At 33.0% G+C, this 11,392-nt stretch overlaps 1 protein-coding gene across 3 annotated transcripts; it reads right to left on the bottom strand.

Moving 5' to 3' along the window:
- Window positions 1-481: 481 nt before the first annotated feature.
- Window positions 482-6,231, bottom strand: LOC134246970 (uncharacterized). 3 transcript variants are annotated; one of them, XM_062729316.1, is made up of 7 exons: window positions 6,068-6,231; window positions 4,184-4,295; window positions 3,047-3,131; window positions 2,721-2,936; window positions 2,498-2,595; window positions 2,063-2,391; window positions 482-1,904 (listed from the first exon to the last, which is right to left on the bottom strand). In XM_062729316.1, the coding sequence occupies exons 2-7, from the start codon at window positions 4,292-4,294 to the stop codon at window positions 995-997; spliced, it is 1,749 nt and encodes a 582-aa protein (XP_062585300.1). In that variant the 5' UTR covers window position 4,295; window positions 6,068-6,231; the 3' UTR covers window positions 482-994. The 3 variants fall into 3 exon arrangements, with proteins under 3 accessions (XP_062585300.1, XP_062585299.1, XP_062585301.1); XM_062729315.1 differs by having other exon boundaries at window positions 2,498-2,598; window positions 6,068-6,230; XM_062729317.1 differs by having other exon boundaries at window positions 2,498-2,598; window positions 4,223-4,295; window positions 6,068-6,229.
- Window positions 6,232-11,392: the final 5,161 nt, after the last annotated feature.

Genomic DNA, 11,392 nt, shown 5'->3' with positions numbered 1-11,392 from the left:
CATACATGAAACCAACGAAACGGTAGATACAAACTTTGGTTTTCCGGCACTTATATTGTGTAATCTTTTCTTGCTTGACAGTGCAGTTTAGTTGTCATATCTTTCCTATATACTCATAAGTCTTTCTCTGTATGATACAGATATCTTAAAAGAAACACATGACTTTGACTCATTATGTAACTTTATCGTTAACGAGAAGAGGTTGACTGGCATACGGGTCTTTTGAAATTCACTCAAATCGCTTATTTTTATGGCACTTTAACATTCAGAACAAAACAAACGCATATGACTGTAAGTACCTTTGATCCTATCAGTTCACACGTCTCCAAAACGTTTTCTTTTATCATTTATTCCTCTTTCTTGAATCTGCCAGGGAATTCATTGACTATGTAGATACGTTAGACCAAATTCATTGATACAACGCATTTGGTTAATTATATGCAAATGTTGAACACGTTTCAAATAATAAAAAAAAGGAAAATGTACATTAGTCTTTATTACAATCATCAGAAACATGCTTTAGTTGATAAATATTATTCATGTAAAAATTAGAGAGAAATATCATGTTATTTTTTCTTGTGTCCGAAATTCTACAATTTCAAAATTTAAACATAGAAAAGAAAATGGACAACTAAACAATCTATGGCTAAATCTAGGGATTGGAATCCCTCAGTAGTGGGGAAATATAAATGCCAGGGAAAAAAAACTCCATGATTGGCACCTACTAATATCTTCAAATAGAAAAAAATGAAAAGGTAAAAATCTAAATGTATTGCTTTAGTAACTTATATTTCTAAACTATAATTAAAATTGTCAAAATCCAATTCGCTTTGAAAAAATCTCATTTACTTTTTTGTACAATTCTTACACACCATATAAAGAGTAAAGTCTATTGTAAACTATAACTGAGTTCTTTTTGGTATGCTGGAAGAGCTAATCTAAGAAACAACATTCTGAAAGTATCACGTAGAGGAATAAGACAGCAATTTTCATTTCATACACTTTCATCTGAACTTGAAGATACGCGACAAGAGTTTTCAAATTCCAAGTCCAACTGCTTCTTTTCAGAAAGGCGAGAAAGAGCTTTATTAAGTCGTAAGCAAACTGTTGAATTCCGGAGATCTGTAAGACTTTCGTCTCGGACTTCATCTATCCCTCCAGTCACCAGACCCAAAGCATGAACAGACCTCTGGTCAGGGGATCTGTCGTGTTGAAAAACAACTGACCCACTATCCCCTTTTAAAGAAAAGGGGCACTCATCGGAGTTTAAACTCGAGACTAGAAACATTTCACTTCTATTTTCAAACAATTTATAATAGAACTCTGAGCTGATGATTCGACCGTCAGAAAGATTAGTTGTTGCCCCCTTTTTATGTACGACAGCATTTGACGGTAGGGGTCCCTCGTAAATATTTACATTGCATGGTTTTTCCATTCCATTCAGAAAGGTCGTATCACAGTTTCTACGTTTGTCTTTATCTATTTGAAAAACGGCAAAATCGTGGAAAGGTTCTGGATCTGAATAAATGCATTCTCCGACTTGGGAAAGTTGCTTAGATTCTCCAGACGGAACGTATACAAATTCTTTCTCCCTAGGTAATGCATGATGGCACGTCAATCCATACAATTCGTCTGGACCAAGACTGTCTCTCAGAAGAGCTCCAGCTGTTGCATAGGATGGTTTTGAATTTTCACCAGTTTTTTGTAAGTAAACCTTTTCTCCTTGTTTCACATGACTGCATATTTTCACTTCACCAGACACGATGTGTAGTGACATACTATTTAAGAATTCAGGCTCAAGTTCGTATAGTTCAGATTTTAAAATTTCAATGTTTGTTTCGTTTCTTAAAAATATCCTAAACTCTGATGTTTCCCAGATACCAAAGCCTTGTACGTCTGGTCTCCTTTAAAGATAAAAAGTTAAAATTCAATGGAAATCTTTTTATAATCATAAACTATTCTAAATTAAAGCATAACGTAGTAAAATTTATCAAACTTTTTTTAATCGTCAAAGCATTTTCATAAAGTAGTATAAGTATGGAATAAAAAATATCAAACATACTCAAAAAGGAAGTTTTTAATCGTTTCTGGGATCTGCGTTTCATTTTCCGTCGGTGACATTTGTGATAAAACTGATTTGTATTCATTCAGCATTTTTGGTATTTCTTCACTCGTTCCTTCGTAAACATTCAATTCTTCAAGAAACCCTTCAATGCATTTCTTCAAAGGAGTTTCTAGGAAAGAGGTTAGAGCTTCTCGAACGCATTTCTTTTTTCTTGAGAGGATCGAGTATTTTGATTGAAATTCGTCCCCAGATAGAGATGGTCTTCCAGCTTTATTGAGGACTATATAAGCCTTTGTCCATACAACTGGTCGTATGGAGTTGAGAATCTACAAATATTCATAAATCTACAGAAAGACAAAAATGTAAAGATAAATGGTTTATTCACTTAATATAACTTTGACAAGTTTTCAGATGAAATCGCATTAAATGTACCTCTTGTATTCGTTTTAAGGGTTCATTCTCACTTTGAAAATAGATAAGCGCGGAAACAGGCCATCGTTGTTCACCATTCAAAGAAGAAGTTTCTTGCTCTTCTAAAGAAAAAATCAGTTCAAAAAATAATAATAACATGTCAATGTACCCAAATATCAGAGAGAGAGAGAGAGAGAGAGAGAGAGAGAGAGAGAGAGAGAGAGAGAGAGAGAGAGACCAGTACCATTCGAGGAGGAAATTAGCTTCTCAGTGTCTTTAGTAATATCCCCGGCTAGGTAAAGCTGGACCTTTTGGACACTTAATGGTGCAATGATCTGAGCCGATGATCTGAAATTTCTCATCTTTGTTGCAAGCTTAGAGACCAACTGATGGTGGTAAAAAAGACGTGGAAAATTGCTGATCGAATACCACTTCTCAATGTATGGTAATCGATATCCCTCTGAAATTTTACGATCAAAAACTAAAATTCTACATGCAAAACAGCGATTTTATTGGTACAATATTTAAAGAAGTTAAAATAAATCTGTAAACATAACTTTTGTTTCTTACCAGATTTAGATCTCTGATATCTGTTGCTTTCCACAGATTTAATGCGTTTTTCAAAGGCATCCGACAGTCTTTTTTTTATATGTGTCTGAATAAGAATTCGACATCATTAAGTACATGTATCAATGTAGAATTTTAACCTAGTCCTTTAAAATTGATATTTAATAGAGAAAATGTTATATGACTAATACAGTGATTAAAACCTAAACTTATTTCTATTTTAAGAGTGAGAAATTAATGAATTCTAATACCTCAATATGGCTTCTTTTAAATAATAAGGAAGCAAAAAAGCATTTGAACTATTGGATACTTACTTGTAATTAGTTTCCTGGAAAGACATATTGAATACTTACTTGTAATTGCTGATCGAATACCACTTTTCAATGTATGGTAATCGATATCTCTCTAAAATTTCCTGGAAAGACATATTGGATACTTACGTGTGGTTGGGTTCCTGGAAAGACATATTGGATACTTACGTGTGGTTGGGTTCCTGGAAAGACATATTGGATACTTACGTGTGGTTGGGTTCCTGGAAAGACATATTGGATACTTACTTGTGGTTGGGTTCCTGGAAAGACATATTGGATACTTACGTGTGGTTGGGTTCCTGGAAAGACATATTGGATACTTACGTGTGGTTGGGTTCCTGGAAAGACATATTGGATACTTACTTGTGGTTGGGTTCCTGGAAAGACATATTGGATACTTACTTGTGGTTGGGTTCCTGGAAAGACATATTGGATACTTACGTGTGGTTGGGTTCCTGGAAAGACATATTGGATACTTACTTGTGGTTGGGTTCCTGGAAAGACATATTGGATACTTACTTGTGGTTGGGTTCCTGGAAAGACATATTGGATACTTACTTGTGGTTGGGTTCCTGGAAAGACATATTGGATACTTACTTGTGGTTGGGTTCCTGGAAAGACATTGGATACTTACTTGTGGTTGGGTTCCTGGAAAGACATATTGGATACTTACTTGTGGTTGGGTTCCTGGAAAGACATATTGGATACTTACTTGTGGTTGGGTTCCTGGAAAAACATATTGGATACTTACTTGTGGTTGGGTTCCTGGAAAGACACATTGGATACTTACTTGTGGTTGGGTTCCTGGAAAGACATATTGGATACTTACGTGTGGTTGGGTTCCTGGAAAGACATATTGGATACTTACTTGTGGTTGGGTTCCTGAGGAGATATTTGTCCCAGTACCAAGTGTAAAGCGATATGAGTAAGAGCAGGTCATTCTATTTGAAAGAAAAGATTTTAAAATTTAAAAGGTTTTAAAATGACTAACAAAGAATCAATTTGTCAAAAAAAAGTTGGATTTTTCAACTCCAAAAAATACAAGAAATTTTTTGTTTGGATTTATTTATAATTATATATCTATAAACATACAAGTAAAGATATTGTTTTATTTTGATACTCATTTTTTCCCGGTTAATATGGGGACAAATATAAACAAGTACTACATGAGTACTGAATAGGAAGAGTGAAAAATGAAATGAAATCCTGATTCGTGACTCATGAGTGAAATAGATTTAAGGTATCCGATCCATAGTAACCTCAGATTCAATTAATTTGAATGCCTAACAGATATAAATTGGCTGAATTATCACTATATATGTATTCAACATTCAATTTTCTGTTTATAGCATTGCAGTCTTTTTGTAACTCCTTGCCATAGACTGTGACGTGAGCGTCATAACCGAGTGAAAAGATGTCATCAGATGCCTTAGCGCTATCAAGATTAAAATCATTGTAAAAAATGGATTTCAACGACCTCTTGAAGAAGCTTTGGAAAATTTAGCCTTTGCCTGAATAAGGAAACTATCTTTATCTTATAAAAGGCGACCGCCTCGGTAACTTAGTCGATGGAGCGCATGTCTTGTGATCGGAAGGTCGTCAGTTCGAATCTCGGTCGCGACTGATCATATGACCTAAGTCGAAAAGAAGGTTTTTCGTCAAGCATGTAGCACTTTGGATAAGACCTAAAACCCCATGTGACCGTGTCATTGACAATCAATATGTATTTTACTCATATATTTTACTTTGACGTCACAAACGTTGAAAGACGTTAAAATGTAACGTCAAAAGAGAAAATCAAAATTCACGCTCACAATGAACAGAAGCGCGTTATTCAATTTTTTCCACACATGGTTGCAGTTATGAGACTATATTTTGCAAAAATATAATTTTTAAATGCTAAAATGTATGTATTCACTGGATTCGAGGCCGTATTCAACTGAGAGTCAGTGCGTGTGCATCAACAATTGTGACTTCACAAACCACACTTCAAACAAATTTGAAAACAAGGGTTGCAAAATCAAATCCGGAGCCAATATCTGAACAGGAAAATTAGTAATGCAAGACTATTGCAGGTTTATTTTCCTACACATTGCGAATGAAAAACAAGGAAGTTATATGTTTAATTTAAATTTAGCTTTTTTTTTTATTGCCAGGAGTTCATTTATGAAAATGGAATTGTCATGCAGCCTTCAATGTATTCAAATCCTCACAATATACAATCTTTCATACAGAGTTGTCGTTCGTTCCTCTCTAAGACACCCCTGCAATGGGCTCACGTCAAGATTTTTGACATAACATATAAAACGTGATATTTTCAGGATTGTACCAAATTAAATTAATAGTTCTGATTTGATTTAGTAAATATCTATCTTAAAACTCAGATATAAGCATAGAAATTGAATTATAATTAATCAAAACAAACGCACTATTTTTCGTTTTTATCACTGTGATATACGCGAGCCAACGACAGAGGTGAATGTATGAGCCGATGGTAGAGAGTGGACAATTTAACGGAACAATTATGGATTCTTTCGGTCGTGAAATAATGTTTGTTATTCCCTCGAAAAATATTACGTTTTACCTCGACTTCGACTTTGTCAATATTGTCTTTTTCTGGTGAATAGCAAACCATATTCACAGAAAGAGTCCATAATTGTGTTATTAATACCACAAATAAATCTATCTATAAAAAAATATTAAAAGTTCTTACCTGAAACAGATAATTGTTTCTTGTCATTCACAATTAATAAGGAAACTGGTAAAGATTAATTTTTTCTTCTGAAGTAAAAAGAGGAGAGGATTTCCACGTTTCAATGGTATACTCATACAGTGCATTGGTGATGGCTGTATGTCCTGGAGGAGAAAAAAAATATCACATAAATAAACAGGGAAGTTTCAAGTGAAGTGGACTACAACTAATCATATATTATTGTTTACGGAAGATGTCGCTTAGTTTAGTTGCATCGTGTTAATGCTTCATTTCCTCTCATATCTTGATTGATCACTTATGGTGAATTTGTTGATTTTCACTCTTTAGTTTATTTTTAAGAGTGTGTAAAAGGTCAAGTGTTTCTATCTTACCAGTTGCCACACATGACAGTGCAATTACAAATGTGACAGTAAAAAGATAAAAAGTCATGTATATTTAATCCATGTCATGTGAGGCAACTTTTTTTTTTAGTTTGAGATAAAAATTAATAATTATATTAGATGCTTGATGCATAAAGCTTACATATAATTTTTTTCATGTCTACTCTTTTATCCATATGATTCACTCAAAAGTTTCTTTTCACACATTATTTTAAGAAAGTGTGATTGATTGTTTGCAAATAAATGTACATGTATATAAGTTATGTGGGATTTCAAGACAAAATTCCTAGCATGATCTAATGGTTTGAAAAATGATTATTTCAATAATTTTAGTCTTTCAATGTCTTTCAGTATAACACTTGTGGGTTATTCTTAAAAATATCGATATTTAAACCCTAGTTAATGGATACAAGACATTCAAAATCAAGTGGATGGAGTGTTTTACTTCCTGTAAAATGTATTTTAAATTCTGGAGTATCTTGGCTAGGTTTTTTTCCCTGTGTCTGAAGAAAAAAAATATTTATTGTATTCATATATTGATTGTTTGTTGTCTCACTTCCCACGTGTAAGCCTTTTCACTCATATATAGACGTTACCATTCAACGGTGAAGGGATTTGAATAGCTGCAGATCTGTAGCGTTATGGTTTTATATATTTGTCTTGGTTTTATATATTTGTCTTTTACCATAATGCTACAGATCCTGTAATGCAAAAAAGGTGCAATTTACGGCGCAATATTTTTGCGCACTTTTTGGGAGAATTTATCCACTTTCCAGCATCGGCCAATCAATTACCTTTAACTTCCTAATTCTAGGCACATTATTTAACTAATCTGTATATTTTATCTACCTCCCAACCCTTTATAGTCGTCTCTTCAAGTGATGAACACGCTTGATTAATATATTGTTAGATTGTGAAAATTCACTTCAAGCGAGTTTATTGCCTCTAGAGACAACTATAAAGGGTTGGGAGGTGGATTAAATGTACATATTGGGTACAAAATGTGTCTAGACTTATGGAGTGAAAGGTAGTTGATTGACCAATGCCAGAAAGTGAATAAATTCTCCCCAAAAGTGCGAAAAAAAAATATTGCACCGTAAATTGCACATCTTTTTTTTTTTGCATTACGTTATCTGTGGCGTTATAGTCAAAGAAATATATAATACCGTAATGCTACAGATCTGCAGCTAGGATTTGAATTGAAATCTTAACTTGGAACTCAGAACTATTGAAAATTAAGGAATCTTGATCATGCAACGCCTACAGTAACACGTTACCTCAGTCTCTAAGGTTTCCTCCGAAGGACGCACAAAATTTACTTAAAAGTGCCGAGCGCTTAGCGAAGGCACAATTTCTAGATTACATGACAGTTTATGGTCTTATTACATGTATATAAACAGTTATCAAACTGCCGCAATCAATGTGTTTCTGTGATGTTCTTGAATTGGACAATGCGATAAGATATTGGGATATAATTTTTATTTTATCGTAGATACCTACTTATTTTCTCAAATTGTAACATCCATCTGTTTTATTGCAGGATATCTTCAAAATTCACAAACTAATTCCAACCAAAAAACAATTCTTGGACAGAAAAAGATTTAAAGATGTCTAAGTAGAAAATAAAACTCAGTTAATACAAGTTTTCTTTAGGGCAAGGTTGGCAGTAGAATGCACTTAACACTTCTGTAGGATAATAAATTATACATTGTATAGTCTGTGTGACTAGTTTTATACAAACATAATTATATTCCTTAAAAATATAGATTGGTAAAAACAAATATAGGCCACTGTTGAAACAGTCTCTGCCTTTTACTGCATATAATATGTAGATTTGTCTTAAACACACTCTTCTTCAAAATATTTTTTTTAATTGATCTGATATTACAAATTTACAAGTACTCAAAACACTCTGAAAATGATATTTAAAGGAAATGTTCGGAGACCAGCAGGTATGCTTATGAAGCTATCTTAGGACTAAGACATATCTTAAGACGAACTTAACGACACATCTTAGTCTTAAGTCAGGCCATCGAAGATATCCTACCTTAGGAGAGTTCTTAATCTTAGTTCTAACTTTAGGACAACCACGAGCTTATCCATAAATAAAAATAACTATGAAATGAAAATGTACTTAAAGTATATACATTAGCAGTACATCAGCAGTAGTTTCTCAGCTCGCTGGCCTGAAAAAATTGAAATGGATGCCCAGAAAACTACAGTGCCACCCATTAAAAAAAGTATATATTTATTGCGCACCAAATATGCGCTGTTTCGCGACATATTACTCTGTATAACAAAAACTCTAGATCCCCGCCCCTACATTAGTAAATGTATACATGTATGATGGAAACTTGAAATAGGAACTTAGTGTAGTGTTCATTTTACATATAAAATGAAAAAAAAGAATGTGACTAAGATGGAATTTACAACATCTTAACTTAGGATATTCCTAAGATGCTTTCGTTTTACATCCTAAGATAATCTTAAGATATTCCTAAGATATGTCCTAAGAAATATCCTAAGACGTGTCTAAAGACACATCTTAGGAAATTTTCATAAGCATGCCTGCAGGTGTTCTTTCACGCTGATTGAAATCGGTTGAACACTACATGTGCTTCTTATTTGCCGAGCCGTTTTTAGAATTGATTCAGAATCTTCAACATAAGGAAAAACACTTGTCGTTGCCAATTACATATATCGAGGATGTATGATCGATTTAAAATATTAATTCCAATCGAATGTCAAGTAGATATCATAGTGAACTTAAAAGACGCTCAATTCGAGTCTGCCACAGGTATTCTATGTTTGGATATTTCTAAATATAGACAAATTGAGGGGAAACAAAGAAGAATGAAATTGTATGATAAAAAAGATGATTTCATGTTTTCCATCTTCAACTTTTCTTATTTTATATAATGATTATTATGAAGTAATGTTCTGTTATCACCTGCATATTGTGTTAAAATATCAAATATCTGAGGCAGGTTGCTGAGAGATTAGTTTCAGTTTCAGGGATTCCAAAAACCTCCTTTTAAAGTGGCAACGTAAATTCTATGGTTGTTTTCATTGACCTTGTTAGCAGATCCAATCTATCAGTGGACCTTTTTTGCCGAGATATTTCAAACGTATCATTATATAATTATTTTAACAATGAATTCAACTACTGATGATCTGCCTTCCTAATCAATACGTAGGATTCATGTTGGGTTGGATTGGTCAACAGGGGATGTTTACTCCTGTTAGGTACCTGACCCCATCTCTGAAAGAAAGTGGGCGCTTTAGATGGCGATTCGGCAGGAATTTTGGCTCATAAAAAGAATTTAAAAATGTCATTGATTGAAACATTTTTTTTCAAAACGTAGCTAATGACCGTGTTGTAGGTGGATATGAAATGGGTAAATATTCAGTTAAATATGTTTGATTTTATTTTAATTATGCGCCTGGAAATAGCCGTACGAGTCAAATGATGCAAAAATCGACTCTTTTATAGCCTTTTTTTTTTTTTTTTATTAATTTTATTGTTTCTGGGTCTTCTCTCCATGAATTTTACATGCGTTATCAGTGTAGTTTTAACCGTAAAATTTATTCCAGTTGTTTAAAAAATGGAGAGACGACCCAGAAATACCAAAATCTTAACTTTTTCCATTTATTTTCTGGTAGAAAATTGACAAAGTCCAATTGTATAGGGCTTTGGGTTTAAATAATGGTTTAAATAATTGCTACGCATGGTGTCCCGCAGTGGCTACATTGGTTTGTTGCTGGATTCGAGCCTTATTGAAGCGGCATTTTAGGTTCAAATACAGTGATTTTATTTTATTTTATTTTTTTTTTTGCTTGAAATTTTTGAATTGGTAGTTAAAAAAAAACTCCTTGAATAAAGTTGCAAATTATGTTTTATGAATTATTTTACATTAATTGTTTTATTTTTCAATGCGTTCACATATTTTCATATATAGTGCTATCGTTCCCAATTAGAAATAAACATACATGAACTTGTAATTACAAAGTTACAACTGATGAAAAAATATTGAATAGTAAGAAAAATTAGCAATTTCGATCGTTCTGTCACATTCAATATTTTCAGTGTATTTGAAAACTGAGCACCAAAATCATTTAGTGTTAGAGTTCTATCAAATGTATCCAGCATAGATAATTTATCTTTCATGACACCTTTTTAATTGAAATAAATCATTTACAAATAAAAAAAAAACATGCGACAGAAATCCATTCCCATGATATATATATATTAAAACTACACAATGCTTGGACATTTAAACCTGAATTGTTTCGTGTCATTGATTCCTGCCGACTGCCTATCTAATGCGCACACTTTCCTTGATATACCCTCAAGACATTTATGCATTGTTTTTGTTTTTCCTATATTTTAGATCGATCACTATTTGTTTTCTTCGCAAATTTCTATTCCATCCTGTAGTTATAAACACTTTACTTAATACACTTTCCACGTAATGACATACAAATGAAACATATAAAATCAAAGGACTACATTAACAATTACAGTGAATTCAAATTTTATGAAACGTACCCGATCTATTTTACTGAATACATGTCGTGTGTATAAAAGCTTATGATTAAAAAAAAAACAGCAACAACATAAATTAAAAAAAATTGTAAAGTCAGAAATTTCCGTTGCTATCTGTATTACATAAGCATCTATAAAAATATCAACCCACACATTGATAATAAAACCACAGATAATCTTTATGCACTACTTTGGCTTGCGGTAAATTTTTTTAAAAAGTTTTTAAAAAGTGTAAAAACAAAATATTATAAGGGGTTTTATAAGTGGCCATGTGCTAAAATTGAATAGCAAACAAATAATTGTTGGAAACAGGATGTACGAGAGATATTTACACCACAACATGAGGGGAATAAAAGCTACTAAATTCGAGCTCGTCGCAAAGCAACGAATAAGTCTCTC

The sequence above is a fragment of the Saccostrea cucullata genome, unplaced genomic scaffold (assembly GCF_032062105.1).
Source record: "Saccostrea cucullata isolate Sc308-1 unplaced genomic scaffold, CSIRO_AGI_Scuc_v1 ctg20, whole genome shotgun sequence".
Lineage (NCBI taxonomy): Eukaryota > Metazoa > Mollusca > Bivalvia > Ostreida > Ostreidae > Saccostrea > Saccostrea cuccullata.
The sequence above is the reverse complement of the archived record's forward strand: the minus strand, read 5'-3'. Positions and strand labels throughout refer to the sequence as shown.

What these genes read in the sequence shown, in the direction of transcription:
- LOC134246970 (XM_062729315.1), bottom strand. Translation starts at nt 4,294, where the DNA reads ATGACCTGCTCTTACTCATATCGCTTTACACTTGGTACTGGGACAAAT. An exon ending in CCTTAAAACGAATACAAGAG is followed by an intron (nt 2,392 to 2,497) that starts GTACATTTAATG and finishes GAATATTTGTAG; the next exon opens with ATTCTCAACTCCATACGACC. An exon ending in ATTAAAAACTTCCTTTTTGA is followed by an intron (nt 1,905 to 2,062) that starts GTATGTTTGATA and finishes TTATCTTTAAAG; the next exon opens with GAGACCAGACGTACAAGGCT.